The 21,621-nt window shown below is 55.1% G+C and overlaps 2 protein-coding genes across 15 annotated transcripts in view; one reads left to right on the forward strand and one right to left on the reverse strand.

Annotated features, from left to right (window-relative positions):
• IL4I1 (interleukin 4 induced 1) overlaps positions 1 to 9,112 on the forward strand; it is a 30,387-nt gene extending 21,275 nt beyond the window's left edge. For 2 of the 14 annotated variants that reach the window (XM_060173316.1, XM_060173301.1), the window contains exons 3-10: positions 2,375 to 2,568; positions 3,311 to 3,507; positions 5,032 to 5,264; positions 5,851 to 5,963; positions 6,582 to 6,783; positions 7,462 to 7,530; positions 7,719 to 7,855; positions 8,053 to 9,112. In XM_060173316.1, the coding sequence (XP_060029299.1) occupies positions 3,456 to 3,507; positions 5,032 to 5,264; positions 5,851 to 5,963; positions 6,582 to 6,783; positions 7,462 to 7,530; positions 7,719 to 7,855; positions 8,053 to 9,076 (1,830 nt within the window). In that variant the 5' untranslated portion in view covers positions 2,375 to 2,568; positions 3,311 to 3,455 and the 3' untranslated portion in view covers positions 9,077 to 9,112. Of the gene's footprint in view, positions 1 to 1,723; positions 1,762 to 1,948; positions 2,042 to 2,374; positions 2,569 to 3,310; positions 3,508 to 3,555; positions 4,928 to 5,000; positions 5,265 to 5,850; positions 5,964 to 6,581; positions 6,784 to 7,461; positions 7,531 to 7,718; positions 7,856 to 8,052 lie in introns of those variants that run through there. The other 12 variants (XM_060173332.1, XM_060173308.1, XM_060173326.1 and 9 more) reach the window with 12 other exon arrangements.
• Positions 9,113 to 9,290: 178 nt separating this feature from the next.
• Positions 9,291 to 21,570, reverse strand: TBC1D17 (TBC1 domain family member 17). The gene is made up of 17 exons (XM_007536244.3): positions 21,374 to 21,570; positions 20,793 to 20,891; positions 20,542 to 20,616; positions 16,330 to 16,453; positions 15,353 to 15,560; positions 14,920 to 15,031; positions 14,661 to 14,822; positions 14,210 to 14,338; positions 14,017 to 14,120; positions 12,879 to 12,973; positions 12,459 to 12,575; positions 12,245 to 12,345; positions 11,888 to 11,987; positions 10,360 to 10,457; positions 10,130 to 10,246; positions 9,958 to 10,044; positions 9,291 to 9,881 (listed from the first exon to the last, which is right to left on the reverse strand). Exons 1-17 carry the CDS (start codon positions 21,392 to 21,394, stop codon positions 9,678 to 9,680), a joined length of 1,953 nt encoding a protein of 650 aa, XP_007536306.1. The 5' UTR covers positions 21,395 to 21,570; the 3' UTR covers positions 9,291 to 9,677.
• Positions 21,571 to 21,621: the final 51 nt, after the last annotated feature.

Below are 21,621 nucleotides of genomic sequence, written 5' to 3' on the forward strand. Positions count from 1 at the left end.
CTGGGCTTTATGCTTAATACTGTGTGCTTAACCGGGTGTGCCACCTGGCCCCTGGCCACAGCTCTCTTTTCATCTCAGACCCTCAGGACTGCATCCCTTGTGGCCCAGCCCCAGCCCCACCCCCAGGAAGATACCCCATACTCCTCGAGGCTCGGGTGTTTGAAATAAAATGTCTGGAGTGGAAGAGTCACCTCGCTGTCTTGCAGGACACTGAGATAGATGGCTCCCAAATAGCTCCTGAAGCAGTTTTTAGTGATAGCTTTGAGGGGTTTGTTTTATGAGAGAGAAAGAGAGAGAGATAGTATCACTCTGGCACGTACATGAGAGAGGTAAAGAGATCAGCACATCATTCTGATACATGTATGTGATGCTGGGGATTGAACCTTATGCTTACAATTCAAGTAATCCGCCCACTGGGCACCAGCTTTTTTATTACCACAAGAAAGAACCAGGAAAGGCCAAGTGGTACACCTGGTTAAGTGCACATTACAGTGTGCAAGTGCTCATGTTCAAGCCCCTGGTCCTCACCTGCAAGGGAAAGGCTTCATGAGCACAGCTGAGGTATCTGTCTCTGTCTTCCCCATTCCTATTCCCCTCCCCTCTCGATCTCTCTGTCCTAGCAAATCAATCAAATTAAAGAGGGGCCAGGTGGTGGCACACCTGATTAAGCGTTCACATTAAAGTGCACAATGACCCAAGTTCAAGCCCCTGGTCCTCACCTGCAGGGGGAAGCTTCATGAGTGGTGCTGCAGATGTCTCCCTCTCTATCACCCCCTCCACTCTCAATTTCTCTATCCAATAATACATAGATAAGAATATAAAAATTAAAGAGCCAGAGGTCACACCGGTACATGAGATGTCAGATCACACTCAAGAACTTGTGCTTTCAAAGGGAGTCGGGCGGTGGCACAGCAGGTTAGGCGCATGTGGCACAAAGCACAAGGACCGGTTCAAGCCCTCGGCACCTCACCTTCAGGGGAGTCGCTTCACAATCAGTGAAGCAAGGCTGCAGGTGTCTTGTCTTTCTCTCCCCCTCTCTGTCTTCCTCTCTCCATTTCTTTGTCCTATCCAACAACAACATCAGTAACAATAACTACAACAATAAAACAAGTGCAACAAAAAGGAATAAATAAATATTAAAAAGGGGGAGTCGGACAGTAGCGCAGCAGGTTAAGTGCAGCTGGCGCAAAGCACAAGGACCGGCATAAGGATCCCGGCTCCCCACCTGCAGGGGAGTTGCTTCACAGGCAAGTATGCAGGTGTCTGTCTCTCCCCCTCTCTGTCTTCCCTTCCTCTCTCCATTTCTCTCTGTCCTATCCAATAACAACGACATTAATAATAACTACAACAATACAAAAACAAGGGCAACAAAAAGGAATTTTAAAAAGATGTAAAAAAAAAAAAAAAGAACTTGTGCTTTCAAGCCCAGTGCTTTATCCTCTGTGCCACCTCCCCGGTCTCCATCTAGTTATGTCAAATAGAGGTCCTGAAAACTCTCATGAATTGCCCTAGCACACCCCTCTCCTAAGTTTTCAGTCCCTCAAAGTTTGGATGCTTTACAAGTCTGTCCTTAAACTCACTCTGAGGCATGGCTTCCCATAGAACCTTAAATATATATATATATATAATTTGATAGAACAGAGAAATTTAGAAGGAAAGGGGATAGAGGAGAGACAGACACTTGTAGCAGTACTCTGCCACGCATGAAGCTTTCTCCTTGCAGGTGGGGACTGGGGACTTGGACCTGGGTCACTGCACATGGTAACATGCCCTTACCCAGGTGCACCACAGCCTGTCCCCTTCACCCCTCCCCAGAACTTTTTAAGGCAGTCCCTTAAAAAGTGCAGCCTGGGAGGTGGGTGGGATGATGAACTTGAGCACAATCACCTGCATAGTATGAGCGAGAGTGATGATCTGATTCTTTTTTTTTTTTTTTAATCTTTATTAGATAGAGACAGCCAGAAATCAAGAAGGAAGGGGGAGATAGAGACAGAGACACCTGCAGTCTTGTTTCATCACTTGGAAAGCTTTCCCTCTGCAGGTGGGGACTGGGATCTATTCTCGTTAATAAAGTTAACAGGGCTTAAATCAGGTTCTGCTCCTGGACACCACTCAGTCCCCTCCAATGCAGGCCACCCAGAGATCACACACACCCCCACCCCCAAGAAAAGGCTGGGCAACCCCATTTGGAGAGAACTATTCTACTTAACCTACACACCATGTCTGAGATTTAAAATTGCTTAGTTGGGAAGGGAACAATGTAAATGGACTATGACGGGTGGTTGAGGTATGAAAGCACTTGGGTTATTCATCCTAGTCTCTCTCTCTCTCTTTTCTGTCCTTGAATTTTCCAAAATAAAATGCTTTTTAAAAGGGAGCGCTGCCCTCCGCAGCCTCCCCGCCACTCTGACCTCACTCCAGGAGCCTGGCACCTCTGGCCCGACAAGGGAAACAGGACAAAGCCACCACCACTCACACCAGCTCTGTGTGTGCCCGATGATGTCTTCTGTCCCAGGCTAACCTGAAAGGCCATGGGCGTTGGCAGAGCCCCCCAGAGCCAGCTGTGCAGTGAGTGACCCCACCCACCCTCACTCCCCATGAGGGCCTAGGGTGTTCTGGAATCTGGGAAAAGGAAAGGCAAGAAATCCAGGGCTCAGACCTGCATCTGGGTCTGGAACCTCTGCTTTATACCTGTGGTTCTGGGTGTCCCCCGAGCATGCCCTGCCCTCCTCTGAGACTCAGACACTAATTGATGTCAGTTACTAGCCCTGCCCCCTGCACATCTACCTGGGTGACCACCATGGCTGCCTCCTGCCCCCATGGGAAGTTGGGGGCCCTGGATGGGTGACCTAAACCCTATTAAAATCTTCATGGTGGTTGTCAAAGCAAACCAAGCTGGGTATAGAGAGGCTTTTTTTTCCCCCTTTATTTATTAGATAAAGTCAGAAACTGAGAGGGTAAAGGGAGCTAGAGAAGAAGACATATATCTACAGCACTGCTTCACCACTCACGAAGCTTTCCACCTTGCAGGTGGACCGGGAACTGAACTCGGGTTCTTGTGCATTGTAACATAGGTGCACCACCACCTGACCCTGGTTTTTATTGTTTGTTTTTCTTTTCTTTTTTTTTAAGTAACTCCTCAGAAAGCTAGACCCTCCTGAGACTGACTGGTGGGAAGCTCCCAGCTGACCCAACCCAGCCCCATCCTCACAGGCCCTGTATCATCTCTGACCCACTCATCAGCTGAGGCAGCCTCACCTCATCTAAACCCCTCTCTTTCCTGAACATGTTCCACCTGATCCATGCCCAGTTCTCCATCCCCTAACCCTGCCTAAGAGGAGTGGGTCTGGAAGGACCACTCTGTCCTCACAGTGGAACTTAGCATCAGTCTGCCTGGTGTGAGTTCTCTCTTCAGAGTTCGAACACCCGACTCCAGTACATGGTTTCAAGCTAACATGGATGGGGAATTTCTTTTCTCTTCCTCTAATAAAGTAGTGGATGCTGAAGGTAGGCCGCCTGAGATAAAGACACGAAAATGCCCAGAGAGGAGAAGCAGTCACCACACCTGCCTCCTGCCATCTCAGCCCAGCTCACTCCATGTTCTGTGACACCCCTACCCCTTACTGGTCCCTCTGCTGGTCATCCCAGCAGAGTCCTGACCTGTAGCACCCACGTCCTTACATGCTGTGACAGCAACAACCTGCATGCTGCCAAGGGAAGACCTTCCAGCTCAGAGACCATAGGCACATCTTTCCTGGGTGCCCACATACCCACTTGCCACCCCCCCTCACCCCACCCCCCAGCCTCAGTTTCCGCTTATCCAGATGTGGACCAGGTGAGGGCCATAGGAGTGCAACCCCTGTGAGTGCACTCACACTCCACGTGTGTATAGACTCACTCTGCTCCCTTGAGGCTAACTCCTCAGGGCCCTGTCCAGCCCACCTCAGTTCCCTTCTTGGTCACTGCCCCACCCCCATCACACTTGTCCAGACAGGCACCACCCTAGCCCTACCTGCCCTCTGAAACCACATCCCCCTCCCATTCACTCTGGGATTTTCCCAGCTCACTCTTCATTTAACCACCTGGGGCCCTCAAGAAAAATCCCTCAGAACTGTGTCTCTACCCCACCCCCATCTGGGGACATCCCCCACAATGGGTCTCCCTGGCTACCCACCCTGAGCCATGAGACATCCTTCTGCAGCTCAGTGTGAGGCCCCCCCTAGAGTGGGTCACCTTGTTCTCACTGGAGCTCCTTCTGGACCTTCCCAGCCCCAGGAATTAAGGAGACAGGACAGACAGACATGGAACCCCCAGCTATGGGCAGGCGGCCACCCCCACACTTGGCATACATTTCTGGTCCCCAAGAACCCCAGAACTATTTGGGGCAAGAGGAAAAAAATAGACCCACTTGCTTCCTCCTCACCCCCCACCCCATGGGCTGGTCAGGCCACACCCCTTCCCAATTAAGATGAACTGAGCACCTGACCCCATCACCCTTTTCAAAGGAAAGCAGTTTCATTTCCTCTCTCCACACTCATTGAATGTCCCAAAGAGGGAGGGGAGGGAGGAGCTGGCTAGTTTTAAAGAGGGAGGAGGGTAGAGTGTGCCCTCAGAGATCTAGGAGTCTGGGAGAGACTGAGCCCCAGAGACAGAGGGGAGGTTGGGAGGGAGGGAAGCAGTGAGAAGAAGGAAGGGACAATGGCAAGCAGAGAGAGCTGAATAAAGGAGAGGCAGGGCTGGGGACAGGGCAGCGGGCAGAGAAAAGTAGGCAGCACAGGACAGGAGGCAGCTCGACTTACCTAGGGGACAGGCTACAGCAGGAAGCCTGCTAGGGTGGGACTCTGACCCCCATCACGGTGGCTCTTGCTCCTGCCGTTTAAAACAAAAACGCAGACACCATCTCCCAGGAGAGCCATGGCACAGCCGGGTAAGTCAGCAGAGGAGGGAGCACCCCTGGGACAGGGACCATAACTGGCCTTTGTCCTCATGGTCCTCACCAGCCTCTCTGCCCACTGACCTCCACCTCCCCAGCCTGGCACCTCCTTGCTCTGGTCCCAGTCCTCCTCAGCCTGGTGTCCTCTCTGAACTGGAAGGAGAATCACAGCCTTTTTGAGAAATGCATGCAGGAACCTGACTACCAGCAGCTACTCAAGGTTGTGACATTGGGCCTCAATCGGACCCAGAAGCCGCAGAGAGTGGTGGTGGTCGGGGCCGGCGTGGCCGGGCTGGTGGCTGCCAAGGTGCTTGGTGAAGCTGGACACAAGGTGAGGAGTGACTCCCTCTCCCTCTTCTTTCTCTAGTCTTTCCTGTTACAGGTGGGGACTCTCGGAGAAGGGGCCTGCCCCATCCCTGTGGCCTTGAGAGATGGTGGCTCCCCTTTCACCCCAGGACAAGGGATCGAGGCCACAACCCAGAGAAGAAGTGTGGCTTTTCCTGGTTCAGGCCCTCTCATCCAGGGGACTTCCTCCATCCTGGGGACATGGGGAGATTTTCCTTGGTAGAGATGGAAACCCCACCCAAGGGAAGTGCCCCCTAAAGTCTAACCACTGACCCACTTGCTAAAATCCCAGAATGACAACATTCTGGAGATTTTGTGCCTCAGGGAAAAAACACTGAGAGTAGACCTTCCCTCTGCTGCCGGGCATCTGTCACGCTGTGCCAGGCCCACTGCTACCTGACCTGATCCTCTCCCCGCACCTTTTCCTGTGGCCCTCAAAGAAGGGGCCCTTCCCAGCCCAGGAAGGTCACAGAGGCTAGAGCTCGAGGCAAACAAGCCTGAGGGTGAGGTCTAGAGACTGATGATTGGCGTTACATATGTCAGAGTGAGGGACCCTGTTCATGACCCCTCAGGTCACCATCCTGGAGGCAGACAGCAGGATTGGAGGCCGCGTCCTGACCTATCGGGATACCAAGAGGGGCTGGATCGGGGAGCTGGGAGCCATGCGCATGCCCCGCTCACACAGGTGAGGTCAGACCCAGGGCCACCCCGGCCCCACCTCTGTGCCCAGGCCAGCCAGAACCTCAGCTCCATCCCTGCTGCTGTGCAAGCCCCAGCTTCCACTCTGACCCCAGACCTAGCCCCAGTGCCCCTCCAGAACCATCCCACTCCTCGTTCTGGCCTCCAAGTCTCCCCCACAGCTGGGTGGGCCTCAAGCCACTGTGGCTCGGGCAGTGGGACCCCTGCTCCCCACTACAGGCCCTGTGCCCCTAAAGTCTACCTTTCTCAGCTCTAGTTCCTTTCCCATCCCAAGCCCCTACTCAGCCCAGACTGCCCCCATCTTCACTCTAGCCACCGTGAAAGTTCCCCTTCTGAGTTCACCCGAGCTGAGGAAATGTTTTACAGACTTAACTGTCATAGGAATACAGCTTCACTTCTCAAAATAGCACATCACACCCACCTCCTAAGTGGCATTTCTATCCATCATAGAGCGCAGGGCCCTCAGCATCCTTTGAACCTCCTTTCATTCTTCGAGGACTCATCCCCCGCCCCCCAAACTGAGCCTGGCCCCAGCCTCAGGCCCACCCCACCAGCCCAGACCCTCACTCCTTGCGCCTGCATCCCTGCTTCCTCCCCACCATAGGATCCTCCATGAGCTCTGCAAGAGCCTAGGCCTCAACCTGACCAAATTCACCCAGTACGATGAGAACACATGGACGCAGGTGAACGAGGTGAAGTTGCGCAACTATGTGGTGGAGAAGATGCCCGAGAAACTGGGCTACAACCTGAGCCCCACGGAGAAGGGCCACTCGCCTGAGGAAATCTTCCAGATGGCTCTCAGCAAGGTAGGCGAGGTCTGCCTGGTGCCATAGGCCAGCACAGTCCTTGCCGGCCCCTTTCCTGCTCCGAGCTCCCCATCACTCCCGGGGGGCCTTAGCCTCCAGCCCTGAGCCCTGTGGTCTCTCGCACCCCCTAACCTCATCTGGCACTGCCCAGTTTGGGGAGGTGGCAAAGAAGAGGACAGGAAAGTGAGGATTCCGGGAAGGGATGAGACTTAAGCAGTGGTCTAGAAGCATGTCTGCACATGCCAGGCGAAGATGAGACTGTGGCCAGGAAGTGTGGAGGGGGTGTCTGGATGTCCTCTGGGCACATAATGTGCTCAAAACAAGCTGGCAGAGAAGATAGTGGTCAGTGGAGGAGCTAAAAGGCCAGGGAAAGGAGAGAACTGGCAGGAGAGGGGCTGGTGAACAGTACCCTAGACACTCACACCCTGTCAGTCCTGGCAGAGAACAGAGGGGCCCTACTTCTGTGTCCAGTGACCCAGGATACAAATGAGAGCCCAGAAAGCCAGGGCACTGAGACAGACCCCCGCCCAAGGCAGGAGGAGGCGATGTGCTCAGAGTGACAGCAGAGGCAAAGTGGTGAAAGGGCGACTGAGGGCGGGGCGGGAGAACCCAGTGTGGACTCCAGGGCGGCTTCCTCTGAGGCAGCAGCTCAGTGCTGTCTCCTTGTCCCACCCTTAGGCCCTCAAAGATATCAAGACACTGGGCTGCAAAAAGGCAATGAGGAAGTTTGACAGTTACACTCTCCTGGTGAGTGGGGGTCTGGGGATTGCCATCCGAGACCCGAGAGGACGAGGAGGGTGCCCGTGGGGCATTTGGCCCGCAAGTGGGAGTAAGGGGACTAGAGACAAAGACCTGCTGACCCCGCACCCTCAAGGGTCAGAGCAGGGAACTGGGCTGAGCTCAGCCGCAGACGGAGCCCTAAACTGGCCCCGCAGGACTACCTCCTCAGGGTGGGGAACATGAGCCAGCCCGCTGTGCGGCTCCTGGGGGACGTCATGTCTGAGGACGGCTTCTTCTATCTGAGCTTTGCGGAGGCCCTGCGGACCCACAGCTGCATCAGCGACCGCCTCCGGTGAGGGCCGGGCCAGGCCGGTGGGACCAATCAGAGCCGGTGGTAGGCTGGAGGGCGGGGTCACGGGGGGGGGGGCGGCGCCAGCGGGGCTTGTGCGGCCCCAGCCGGGCCAGTGGTAGGCCGAGACCCGGAGGCATTCGGAGGCAGTGGCGGACTGGCCCCCGTCTGTCTGGCTGACAGTCCCGCCCCGTCTGCAGGTACAGCCGCATTGTGGGCGGCTGGGACCTGCTGCCTCGCGCGCTGCTGAGCTCGCTGTCCGGCGCGGTGATGCTGCACACACCCGTCGTGGGCATCTCGCAGAGCCAGCACGAAGTGCGCGTGCACGTGTCGACTCCGCGCGGGGCTCGGAACGTGAAGAAGGCCTTGACCGCAGACGTGGTGCTGCTGACAGTCAGCGGGCCGGCGCTGCAGCGCATCAACTTCTCGCCGCCGCTGTCCCGTAGGCGGCAGGCGGCGCTGCACGAGCTGCACTACGTGGCGGCCACCAAGGTGTACCTGGGCTTCCGCCGGCCTTTCTGGAATGACGAACACATCGAGGGCGGCCACTCCAACACCAACCGACCTTCGCGCATGATCTTCTACCCGCCGCCAGGTGAGGGCTCGCTGCTGCTAGCCTCGTACACGTGGTCGGACTCGGTGGCCCCGTTCGCTGGCCTGAGCGTGCAGGAGGCGCTGCGCCTGGCGCTGGATGACGTGGCGGCACTGCACGGGCCCTCGGTGTACCACCTCTGGGACGGCAGCGGTGTGGTCAAGCGCTGGGCGGAGGACCCGCACAGCCAGGGCGCCTTCGTTCTGCAGCCTCCCAACCTCTGGCAGAGCGGCCAGGACAGTGGGCCCGAGTTCAACTGGACAGTCCCCTACGGCCGTATCTACTTCGCCGGTGAGCACACGGCCTACCCGCATGGCTGGGTGGAGACGGCTGTGAAGTCGGCACTGCGCGCTGCAGTAGCCATCAACAAGGCCTCGAGCCAAAGACTAGAGCACGAGCACCCAGGCCACGGACATGGGCTGTCTGGCCAGGGGCACAGGAGGGTCAGCCAAGAGAAGGGGCAGTTGGGCCAGAGACATGGGCAGGAGCGGCAGCAGCTTGGCTCGGAGCACGGGCACAGCAGTGTGTCTCCTGGCCACAGCCGGTGTGAAGCCGAGAAGGAAGAAGAGGCTACCGCACCTCCATTCCTGCAAATGACCCCTCCGCAGCAGCCCAATAGGACGACGAATTAAAAAGCATTTTTGGCTAAAGTTTTGTAGTCGCACCCACTCCCTGGTTCAAGTCGCTTTATTCAGCTTGCTTGCAGCAGAGCCATCAACCCTCCCATAAAAGGCCCTGAGGCCTTGTTGAGGCAGAGGGTCTCCACAGAGGGGGAGGCAGAAATACAGACAGACTTGGCTTCATGCCAGTTAACGCCAGTCACAATGTCCCAAATCACAAAGCCCATTCCACAGGTTAAACACTTTATTATCCTTCCTCCCCTCAGCACACAGCTACTGAGGGGAGGGCTATTGTGGGCCCCTCCCCCCTCCAAAAACCCCAACCTCCCTCAAGGCAAGGGAGCCCAGCCTCCTCTGGGGTCTCGCTGACAGTGGGGATGACAGAGGACAGCGGGGCAGCCTGTCCTCACCCTGGGCCCAGCTGGGTCCAAGGCAGTGTGACAGCCTCTGCCCTCCACCCACCGGCAGCTGGCTGGAGTCCATGTGGCAGTCTAATGTGTCAGCCTAATTACAGCAGCCCCGGAGATTGCGGGGATTAGTGGCAGGGATGCCCCCCAGCTCCATCCTCAATCTGGGCGATAAAGTGCCTGTGCCAGGCAGCCACGGATCCTGGTCAGGGGTGGGCATTCTCCTCTTCCTCATCCTCCGGCAGGATCTCCAGGCTGCTGTCTGGCTGCGGGGCTGTGTCCAAGGGAGGTGCTGGGGCAGGTGGGGTCCGGGTGGGCGACAGCGGCAGTGGGGAAATGGGGGGTGAGGGGCTGTGGGGCTCAGTGGGTGGTGCCAGGCCCAGGACCTCCTGCACGTTATGGGGCAGCTCCTGGAGGGTAGAGGGGATGGTTGTCAGCTGAAAGTCAGGTGACTGAGGGGCAGGGCCTCTAGGAGGCAGGGCTCACCGGGCAGGCAGTCAGCTGGTGGTACAAAGCCTCTGCTCGAGTCAGCACGTCCTCCACGCTCAGCTTCATGGTCAGCTCATTGATGTGCTGGGGGGAAAGGGGGCCACGTGTCAGCCATGCTTTGGGCCCCCGCTGGGGTGTAGGTGGTGGCACTGGGGGCTTTTGCGCTCACCTTGAGGATCTCATTGGAGCCGAAGCCTGAGAGCATGAGGGTGTCCCGCTCCATGTCCAGGATGGCACAGGCCACCAGCAGGTGGAGATTGGGGCCTGGGAGCCCTGTCCACAGCACCTAGGGGTGCCAGGGTAAGGGGAGGATGTCACAGCCTGGTCCAAGGGGCAGCCCAGCTCTGCCCCACACCCCCATCCTACTCCCAGCCCTCCCACCCAGTCTGGCTGGCCCACCTCCCACAGCCGAAGGACATCCGGGAAAGGGAACTCCCTCTTGAACCAGATGAGAAGCCACCGGAAGCAGAAGCAGAGGGACCCAGAATCCTGGGAGTCTGTGGAGGGGGTGGGGGGGGCACAAGTGGGTTGCTTTTAAGTCACTAACCCCCCCCAACTCAGTGTCCCTACTCCTAGTGGGTGGTGTGGGTCAGGGCTGAGGCCAGGCAGGAAAGTTTAGTCCACAATAACTCCTGGCCTGCCACCTGTCTCCCGACTCCACACCAAACAAACTTGGCCCCTTGATTCCCACCTTCCCCAAGCACAGAAGCAGGAAGAGCAGCACTGTGTGCCATTTATACAATAGACTTTCCTGCTTGAAACTCCCAGTCATTCCTGGGTTTGACCCCTGGCACTACCATAAGCCAGAGCTAAACAAGGCTTTGGAAAAGCAGAAAAGGAATCTATTCAGTCCCCAGTAACCCCGGGACCTTGAGCAAAAGGGGAAGCTGGTCTACTTTTCAGGAAAGCAGTGATGGGAGAGCAGAAATTCAAAGGCTGTGAAAAAGGGGAGGGGGGAGACAGCATAATAATTCTGCAAAAGACTCATGCCTGAAGCTCAGAAGCCCCAGGCTCAGCCCCCAACATCACCATAACCCAGAGCCAAGCAATGCTCCGGCAAGAAGGAAAAATTACATATATGATGCTGGACACAAGTTCATTTCTTGGGCTTTAACCTAGAGAAATTCTCCTGAGTGTCCCAGGAAGTGGTGCAGTGGTCACAGCAGAGGACTCACATGGTTGAGGTCCCAGGTTCAATTTCCAGCTCCTCTCTCTCACAAAAATGAATCTTGGGGGTCATCTTGAGCATGTTTATCATGATAAAAAACTGAAAGCACCCTAAATATGCAATAGGTCAGTTTACTTTTTTTTTTCTGCCTCTAGGGTTATCCCTGGAGCTCAGTGCCTGCACTACAAATCCACTGCTCCTGGAGGCCATTTTTCCCCATTTTTGTTGCCCTTGTTATTATTATTATTGTCATCGTTGTTGGATAAGACAGAGAGAAATTGAGAGGAAGACAGAGGGAGGTAGAGATGGGCAAACTGGCAAACTTCTCAGCTCTGGTATGAGATTATGCCAGAACTAAACTAGCAGGCTCTGGGCCTTGAGTATACAAGTTTTATAGCTCTAGGAGGCTGAGCTATTTCTTTCTACTGCCTATTTCCTTATCTTTCTTTTTAAGATGTTACTTTAACGAGTGAGAGATAAAAAGAGAAAGACCAGAGCCCTGCTCAGCTCTAATTCCACAGGAAGCATGGGAGCGATGGAGCCTGGAGGGTGCAGAAAGGCCAAGCGCCAGCATCTGCTAAGGACCCACCCCAACCCGCAACCCTGATCTTCCCGGATCGGCTTCAGGCCCAGGGTTCTGCAGGGACTGTTTGTCATGTCCAGATGTGGACACCGCATGTGGTCCTTCTTAGAGCCCCCCTGCAGGGTCTGTGGGTCCACTCTCCTCCACCCACCCATCGAATCAGGAAAGACACACACCCAGGAAGTCACAGAGTGGGGGGTCCAGCACCCGGAGGAGCAACAGGAGCTGCCCAAGCTGCCGCTTCATCGTCTCCTGACTCTCCTCGAAGTTGCCGTGCTGTGAGAGAAGGGCCACATGAGCAGCTGGCTCCCTGAGGCCTTTTTTAGCCTCAGGGCCTTACGCCTGCACACAACTTCACCGATCCAACCCTTCTTTAAGGGCCATCTTTTTTCTTTTCCTTTTTTTTCCAGGAAAAGAGAAGGAGAGACACCGCAGCATCAGAACTTCCTCCAGCACCATGCCACCTCCCGAGCAATGCCAGGACTTGAGCCTGGGCCGCAAGGCCTGGTGAGGTATGTGCCCTCAAGTCTTACCACAAGCTCCATGAAGCCGCAGAAACACCAGAAGGCATCCACCTCATTCTGGGTGACGTAAAGGATTGGAGAGAGGAGATCGCTCATGCCCTGGACGTAACCTGGGGTGGTGGACACAGGCTCAGAGGCCAGGCCAGCCCCACCCCACCTCACCCACAGGGAAGGCCAGGTCCCCTGCCCAGGCCCCATCCCCTTCCTGCCAGAGAGTGCACACCCAGGTCAAAGTGGTACATGCAGTAGGTGAGGAGGATGTCATTGAGCAGGCTCAGCCCCGGGTTCTCCGGCCCCTCATAGAATTTGTTGGTCCTGTCGGTGCGGCTCACATCTCTCTCTGCGGGATGGGGAGTGGGGGTCAGGAACCCTGTTCATGCCCCTGAAACCAGCCTCCACTCCTCTCCTGGGTTGACTGCAGGCAGTCAGGAGCAGGCGACTTCCAGAAACACCTTCCCAGAAGTCGAGGACAAGTGGCCCATTCACTAAAGGGGAGACTGAAGAGCAGGCAGGCAGGGCATAGCTTCCCTCCTCTGCTCCCTTTGCTCTGTTCTTGGCTCCACCCCACGCCCCAAGACCTTGCCCCTGCTCTGGGGTAGACTGGAGAATGCCCTCACCCCCCACCCCAGTCCCCCTGGCCCACCGATGAGGCTGCGGTAACCGTGCAGTAGTGAGTTCCTCCGCTCCTGCTCAGGGCTCACAGATTTCCACTGCAGCTTCATGCGGAAATACTCGTCCCTGTGGGCGGGTGAGGGAGAGCATCAAGGAGGCACGAGGAGAGAGGGCACCCCCTCCCACCACAGCCCAGGTCACTGCCTTGGAACCCCTCCGGGCCACACAGTGGGAATAGGACACCCACTTGCTGTGACCTCCATCCTGTCATGTCTTGGGACACAAAAGGCCCAGGGTAAGTGTACGTGTTTTACTGCCAACAGGGCTACCACTGGGGTTCAGTGCCTGCACGGTGAAGCCAGCGCTTCTGGCGGCCATTCCCCCCTTTTCTTTTCTGATAGAGCTAGAAATAGGAAGGGAGGAAGAACTTCTCTCTGTCTCTTTCCCTATCTCCCCACCTCCCTTCTCAATTTTTCTATCCGGTAACAAATAAGTAAATAAACAAAAGAGAGACACTTGCGGTCCTGCTTCACAGCTTATGAAGCTTCCCCCCTGCAGGTGGGTGCTAGGAGCTTGAGCCCAGATCCCTGCACATGGTGATGTGAGCTCAGCTGGGTGGGCCACCATCAGCCCCCAACCAAGGTTTTCTTAACGGCTGGTCATCCCACCAGACAGAGCATGAGGGTGAGGGTAGGGGGGTACACCCACAGGGACACAGGGTCCACTGCTGGGTGAGGGAGCGGGATGCATGGGGTGGGGAGTGGCAGCACATCCAGTTTTTACCAGAGCCCTGCTCAGCTCTGGCTGGGGGTGAACCTGGGACCTAGGAGCCTCAGGCAGGAGAGTCTGTTTACATTACCATTATGCTATCTATCCTAGCCCTCCCTTTCTCTATGTGTGATCAAAGATTAAAAAAATAATAATAAAAAGAAAAAGACCTGGGTTCAAGCCCCTAGTCCCCACCTGCAGGAGGGAAGCTTCACAAGTAGTGAAGCAGGTCTGCAGGTCTCTCTCAACCCTCTATCCCCACTTCCCTCTCAATTTCTGTCAAAAAAAAAAAAAAGATAAGTGAAAATCTGCAAGAAGTAGCAGAGTTAGGCAGATACAGTGCCCTGGCAGAGATGAGGCGGCTGTGGAGGTGAGAATCAGAGCCCACAGTGTCTGCTCACGTTTTTTTGCGGACGTGGGCCTTGTGCTCCTCAGACGAGCCCTCCCAGCTCAGGTAGCCCAGGAGGAACTTCCAGGCCTCTCGCCTCAGGCCAGGGCTCAGACCCTAGGGATGGAGAGCAGGTGGCTCAAAGCAGCCTCTTCCAGGCAGCCCTTTAGCCCTGCCCAGGCCTCCCCACCCACCCAGGTCCTCACCCCTGAGAAGATCCGCGCCTTGAGCTCAGAGACCTGCTGCAGGCGGCCCTCAGGGCCCAGGTGACGGGCCCACTCCTCCTCTGTGACCGGGGACGCCCGCTCCACAGCTGGTCGGGGCCCCAGCTCTACCTGCAGGACATGAAGTGAGTGAGTCCTGGGAGCCCTATCTGTGTGGGACCCCAGAGCACCCCAATAGTCCCAGGCCACCTCCAAGTCAACTCAAGACAAGGAGTGCCCCATCTCAGGCTCAGTGACCAAGCCACGCTCGTTTTTAGGGAGCCCCCCCCCCGAAATACACAGGAGGTCGGCCCTTCCTGTACATTTCCTGGTAGAATCTGGGGGTGGGGTAGACATTATCACCCCTTTTCCAGAGGAGGAAACTGGGGGGCTGGGGAAGCAGTCAAGTGCCCATATCAACATCAAGGAAGTGGAGACCCATCCTGGTACTCACACAGGAAATGACCTCGAACCCGGGCTCAGGTTCATCTTCAGGGGGCAGGGGGAGGTCAGGAGAGGCCCCCTCCTCTGGGTGCGGCTGCAGGGCTCCTCGGAAGAAGTTGGTGACTCGGGAGAAACTGCTGAAGGTGGTGGAGTAGGGGTCCTGCAGGAAGCGCTGGGAATGGGGCGGCACGGTGGTCAGGGATCCCTCCACCGCATGGGGACCTCCCCCCTTGGCTGGGGCCCGCAGGCCAGGCACCGGGGACACTCACAGACACCACATTGGAGCTGTCCTGGTCAAAGAGCTGCAGGTGGTGGCAGGAGTTGGAGAGGGCGGAAGAGTCATGGGGGAAGACCAGGTACAGGCGCGAGTCCTGCGGGGAGCTGGCAGGGGAGCTCTGGTGACTTCCCCACACAGGCAGCCCTCCCCCAGCACGTACACCTTCCCCCTTCCTGTCTCTGCATCCTGGCTACTCGGGGGTTCTCACCTCACATATAAAGCCAGAGGACACCACACAAAGAGCCCTGCTCAGCTCGGGCTGATGGTGGTGCAGGGATTGAACCTGGGATTTGGAGCCTCAGGCATGAGAGTTTCTTTGCAGAACCAAGACGCTCTCTCCCCTCCCACCACCACCCCTTTAGACCAGCCCTGGTGGGTCTCCCCCACTGCCCCAGGGGCCAGGCTGGCCTGGAGGGCAGGCTCACCTGGCCAACAGCAGGTAGCGGCTGAGGACGCGGAGCAGGGCGCGAGTGCCCCCACGGTGGAAATGCAGGGCAGGAAGGGAGCCTCCAGCCTGAGTCACCAGGACCAGGTAGGCCCAGCTGAGGCCTGGCTTGGACCGGCGAATGGACTTGAGCTCCCCCAGACTCACTGAGAAGGCCCAGGAACCCCGAGGGGAGCTGGGCTCTGCGCCTGGGGAGGACACACAGAATATAGTGTGGGAGGCGGATGGCTGCTTGTGACCTGGATGGTGGAAAGGGGGCTGGCAGGTGCAAGCAGGCCTGTCACCAGACTTATGCTGACCCCAGTCTCAGCCTGGGACACAGAGTGCTCACAAGCATCGCTCTAAGGCAATCTCTGTAGCCCCCTCTATCTCACAACAATTATTTTATCAGAGACTGCTCAGCTTTGGCTGATGGTGGAGCTGGAGATTGAACCTGGGACCTTTGATCTCAAGCATGAATATCTATCTCCATAACCACTGTGCTGTCTGGCTGGATGGCTCCTCCACCTCCTGGGAGAGGTCAGGTGACCTCTGCTGTACCAAGTGGCTCTTGTGACTCCAGGATCGTCTGTCACTGCTGCTATCACCCTAGGGCCTATAGCCCCAATGATGCTGATGATGCGGACCTGGGCGGGGACAGTCCCATCCACTTTCCTTTGAGGAGGCCAGTGTTGACATCCTTCTTGACTGCGGGCAGTGAAGCCCGTGGAGCCATGACAACTAAAGGCAAAGGGAGTCTCCATCCACACCCCAGGGGGGACTGACTCAAGCTACTTTTTTTTTTTTTTTAATTTGTATTCGCTTGCTTATGAAGCAGAAGCAAAGAAAGAAGAAAAACCAAAGCCCAAAGCATTGCTGAGTTCTGGCATAGGTGGAGGAGCCCAGGACTGAACCTGGGGCCTCTGGGCCTAGCGCAGGTAAGTTGGTGCTCTAATGGGCTGCCTCTTGCCAGCCTACCTCTCGTGGGCTCAGAGCAGTGGGGCCGGGGCCGCACGGTGCTGATGACAGCCCAGTCAGGCTCATAGCCGGGGTCAAAGGTTGGTTCCTCTTCAGAGGTGCAGGGGTCACCGCCAGTGGTCTCCTTGGGGAAAGAAAGGAGAATGAGGGGCTGCAGATTCTGTTTCTAAAGCCACAAGGCCAACCTGGGGGGAAGTCCTGCTGGACAAAGAAAGAAACTGAGGCCTACTGGGGACACTCTTACAGGCTGGCCCAGCGCAGCCAGGAACTGGGACTCGGCCAGGCATCCTGCAGCGAGACAGCCCAAAAATACGCAGCCAGTGATCATGTAGGTGACTCAGCTGCAAGCTCATGACCCAGACAAGCGCTGGGTGAAGAGGTCGAGGAGCCTCTTTGCTGCTGGTGAGAACGTCAAACTGTACAGCTGTACAGCAGCCGGGGCAAACTGCGCGTAGCAGTTACTCAAAAAGCTAAATCTCCTGGGATCAATAGCAAGTCAGCAATTCCGCCACCTAGTGTGTACCCAAGAAAAACGAATTTGCACGTCCACACAGCAGGCAGGGTCAGGGCAGTATTAGCGACAGTGGCCAGACAAGTAGGGGCAACCCAACCCTCCCTCAACCTGCTGAAAAGACAGAAGCCCTGGTAGTCACAGGCAGAGACGTTCTCAGCAACGGAGAAGAGCAGAGCAGGGCAGATGCACCAGTGTGATAAACATTAATGGCCTCCGAAGGGTAAGAAGCAGAGGTGGAGCTCTACGTCATCACAGAACTACATGGTCTGAAAGGTCCACAACAGGCCCACCTGCAAAAGCTGGTGGGAAGATAACAGGGGTGTGCCTTCCAATAAAGGGGTTCTTTATCCTGTTCTTTCCTTCCTTTCGTTTTCTTTCCCTCTTTTTTTTTTTTAATTTTATTTATTTATGAGAAAGATAGGAGGAGAGAGAAAGAACCAGACATCACTCTGGCACATGTGCTGCCAGGGATCAAACTCAGAAGGCAGCTATGCTCACCACTATACCACCTTCGGGGATCTAACTCGGGACCTCATGTTTGAGAGTCCAAAGCTTTATCGCTGCCCCACCTCCTGGACCACTCCTCTTTCTTTTAATTAAAGGAAAACAAATATTTTCTTCTACCATCAGGTTATTGCTTGAGATTCAGTGTTGGCACTATGAATCCACCCTCCCCGATGGCCATTTCTTTCTGTTTGTTTTTGTCCCCTTTCTATTTTATTGGCTAGGGCAGAGAGAAATTGAGAGAGGTGGAAAAGAGAAAAATAAACAGTTGGGGGAGTTGGGTGGTAGCACAGCGGATTAAGCGCAGGTGGCGCAAGGTCCAAGGGCCGTCATAAGGATCCCGGTTGGAGCCCCCGGCTCCCCACCTGCAGGGGAGTCGCTTCACAGGTGGTGAAGCAGGTCTGCAGGTGTCTGTCTTTCTCTCCCCCTCTGTTTTCCCCTCCCCTCTCCGTTTCTCTCTCTGTCCTATCTAACAACGATGACATCAGTAACAACAACAATAATAACTACAACAATAAAACAAGAGCAACAAAAGGGAATAAATATTTTTAAAAAATTTTTAAAAAGAAGATAAAAAAAAAAAAACACTTGGGATTTGGGCGGTAGTGCAGTGGGTTAAGTGCATGTGGCGCAAAGTTCAAGTACTGGCATAAGGATCCCAGTTCAAGCCCCCGGCTCTCCACCTACAGGAGAGTCGCTTCACAGGCAGTGAAGCAGGTCTGCAGGTGTCTGTCTTTCTCTCCCTCTCTCTGTCTTCCCCTCCTCTCTCTACTTGTCCTATCTAACAACGATGACATCAATAACAACAGCAATAACTACAACAATGAAAAACAAGGGCAACAAAAGGGAAAATAAATAAATATTTAAAAAAGAAAAAGAGGGAGTCGGGCTGTAGCGCAGCGGGTTAAGCGCAGGTGGCGCAAAGCACAAGGACCGGCATAAGGATCCCGGTTCGAAGCCCGGCTCCCCACCTGCAGGGGAGTCGCTTCACAGGCGGTGAAGCAGGTCTGCGGGTGTCTATCTTTCTCTCCTCCTCTCTGTCTTCCCCTCCTCTCTCCATTTCTCTCTGTCCTATCCAACAACAACAACAATATAACTACAACAATAAAACAACAAGGGCAACAAAAGGGAATAAATAAATAAATATAAAAAAAATTTTTTTTTAAAGTTTAAAAAAAAACTGAAAAAAAAAGAAAAAGAAGCACTTACAAACTCGGTTCACCGCTCGAGAAGTATTATCTCCTGCAAGTGGGGAGCAAGGTTTTGAACCTGGGTCTTTGTGCATATGTGTACTTAACCAGGTATGTCACCACTCAGCTCCCAAATTCTTTTTCCTAAATGAGTTTTGTTTGTTTAGTTTCAGCTCTGGCTTATGGTGGTGCTGGAGATTAAACTATGTTATCTCCCCAGTCCTCCTTATCAAAAAAAAAAAAAAAAAATTTAAACATGGGGCTAGGGAATGAACCCACAGCTTTATCTACGTGTGACCCCATCTCTGAGCAGCCTCCCCAGGCCAACATTTTCATTTCTCATTTAGAGAAAGGAAAAGGGGAAACACCACAGCACTGTTCCACCACCTACAGAGCTTCCCCAGTACTGTGGTTGCCTCTCTCTCTCTCTCTCTCTCTCAATTTCTCTCTAGTCTATTAAAGAAAATAAGTAAAGTTTCAGAGAGAGAATAATGAGGTTCTTTAAGGCGTGGGGAGAGGGAAGAAGAGAGTACTGAGTGAATGAGTGTCCTCAGCCAGGGCCTATTCCCCCTCTGGACAAGAGGGCAGGACAGCTTATAAAGAAACGCCACCCCCTTCAAGATCTTCTGGACTAAGAGTCCACAAGGGGGTCAGGCAGTAGCGCAGCGGGTTAACCGTACATGTTGCAAATTGCAAGGACCAGCGCAAGGATCCGGGTTCAAGCCCCTGGTTCCCCACCTGCAGGGGAGTCGCTTCACAGGCGGTGAAGCAGGTCTGTAGGTGTCTATCTTTCTCTCCCCGTCTTCCCCTCCTCTCTCCATTTCTCTCTGTCCTATCCAACAACCATGACATCAATAACAACAACAATAGTAACCACAACAATGATTAGGAAAAAAAAAAAGGGCAACAAAAGGGACAAAAGTAGCCTCCAGGAACAGTGGATTCATGGTGCAGGCACTGAGCCCCAGCAATAACCCTGACACACACACACACACACACACACAGACAGGCGGTGTGAAGCGAAAGGACCGGCTTAAGGATCCCAGTTGGAGCCCCCGGCTCCCCACCTGCAGGGGGGTCGCCTTACAAGCAGTTAAGTGTTGGTATGCATGAGACCCCTTCTGTTTCATTTGGTTTAAATCCCCCCTGCTTAACACTATTCTATTTACATAACCACTTCATTCTATTTACATAACCACTGTTAACAAGTTGTGGTTCAGTGATAGGATTCTCGCCTGCTCTGCCCCCTCTTTGTCACACTCTGATTTTCACCAGTCACTTTTCTCTCCACCCTCTCTATGTCACATCCTGTTTCCACCCTACTTCGCAAGTATATATAAAGACAGCATTGTGAGTTTTACTTTACCTTGAGTTTAGCTTAGCTTGGTATAGATTGTGCTGCGTCCTGCATGAATAAAGAGATACTGCCTACAGCTCAACCATGAGTCCCTGGTCATCTGTTACCCGCCCGTGAAGCCAGCCCAGCGAAAACAACCTAGCCCGGCGAAAACAACAGTGAAGCAGGTCTGCAGGTGTCTGTCTTTCTCTCCCCCTCTCTATCTTCCCTTCCTCTCTCCATTTCTCTCTGTCCTATCCAACAATGACGACATCAATAACAACAACAATGAAACACCAAGGGCAACAAAAGGTAATAAAATAAATATTAAAGAAAGAAAAAAAAAAAAAGAATCCACAAAACCCAAGTCCACAGGCTGAATTGTCTTTTGGCACCATGGCAGGGACGCCCCCCCCAAGAGCAAAGTGGTGAGAGAGCAGCTATCCCCAGGGCCTCGAGTCTCAAAGGATCTATTTTCTGCTCCTGAGCTGGCACCTAGAGCTCCACTTCAGAGAGAGAAGGAAACGGAGAAGCTACACTCAAGTCAAGGCCACACGCACATACCCCACAGACAAGGTCTGGACATGGGTCCGCCATGTCCCCCAGATGACTCCGAATGGCCAGACCTGGAAAGAAGCAAGTGGAGGAGGGCGGATGAGAAAGCCTACCTTCTTGGAGAAGAGAATCTGGGTGGAATCTCCAGCCTCCTCTACAGGAGCCCAGTGCAAGAGGACGTCGTTGTCCTGAGGACAGGAGGGACATGGGGTAAGTTAGGAGGGCTTTCCTCCAAACTTTCCAGGCCACATTCCCAAACTTGATCACCCCCAACTTGGAGTCTGGGCCTGAAAGAAACCTGCTTCCACCCTCCTCTGCCTGCCCGACCTGCAGACTACACCCCTCCACCTCCCGACCGGCCCACCTTCTCCACAACACGAATGACACCGGCGATGAGAGAGTCCGGGTCCTGGTGCTTCCTGGCGCTGGTGTGCAGGTACACGCCCACCTTCTCGAACACCACCTGCAGACAGGGAGCCACCGAACTCAGGGGAGGGGCGGGGCCAGACGGGGAGGCGGGACCAGAGCCAGCGAGGGGCGGGGCGCAGGCAAACGCAGGCGCGAGAGTGGGCGGGGCCCCGGTGGTAGCCAATAGGCGGAGAGAGAGGGCGGGCTATTCTCAGAGGGCGGGGCGCGGGGGACGCGGAGGAAAGCCGTGAAGCTGAAGGGCCAGGCACCTCGCGGGGGCTCAGAGTGGGAGTCCAGCGCACCCCCGAGGGGGCGGGGCCCAGGGGCGTCTCAGCAGCCCAGGGGGCGGGTGTGGAAGCCCGCAGCCTTCCCCTCGGACAGAGGAAAGAGGGGTGACAGCGAACTTGTAATGGAATAAACGAGTCTGCTAAGTCTCTGGAAGTCTTTCACAGCCCCCACCCAGCCCCGGAGAGAAGCAGATCCCCACGGCGGGCCGCTCTGCAACAGGCAGAAGCGAAAGGCCTCCCCAGCGCTTACCCTGTAGCCAGCTCCCTCCATGGCCGAAGCCCCAGTGCCCTCGCCGTCTACTCTTCCGGGTCAGTGTCCTGTCACATCCGGATCGCAGGCTCCCCTTGGGCCCAGACCGTGGTAGCGCCCGTGCCTGATCCCGATTAGGACTGGGTGTAACCACCTTCCAGAACTGGGTGGTTGGAAGTCGATCACAAGAGTTTTGAGTCACATGGCGCTGACGATAAAGGCGGAGCTGCCAGCCAGGGGGCGCAAGC

This window comes from Erinaceus europaeus, chromosome 2, assembly GCF_950295315.1.
Source record: "Erinaceus europaeus chromosome 2, mEriEur2.1, whole genome shotgun sequence".
Classification (NCBI taxonomy): Eukaryota; Metazoa; Chordata; class Mammalia; order Eulipotyphla; family Erinaceidae; genus Erinaceus; species Erinaceus europaeus.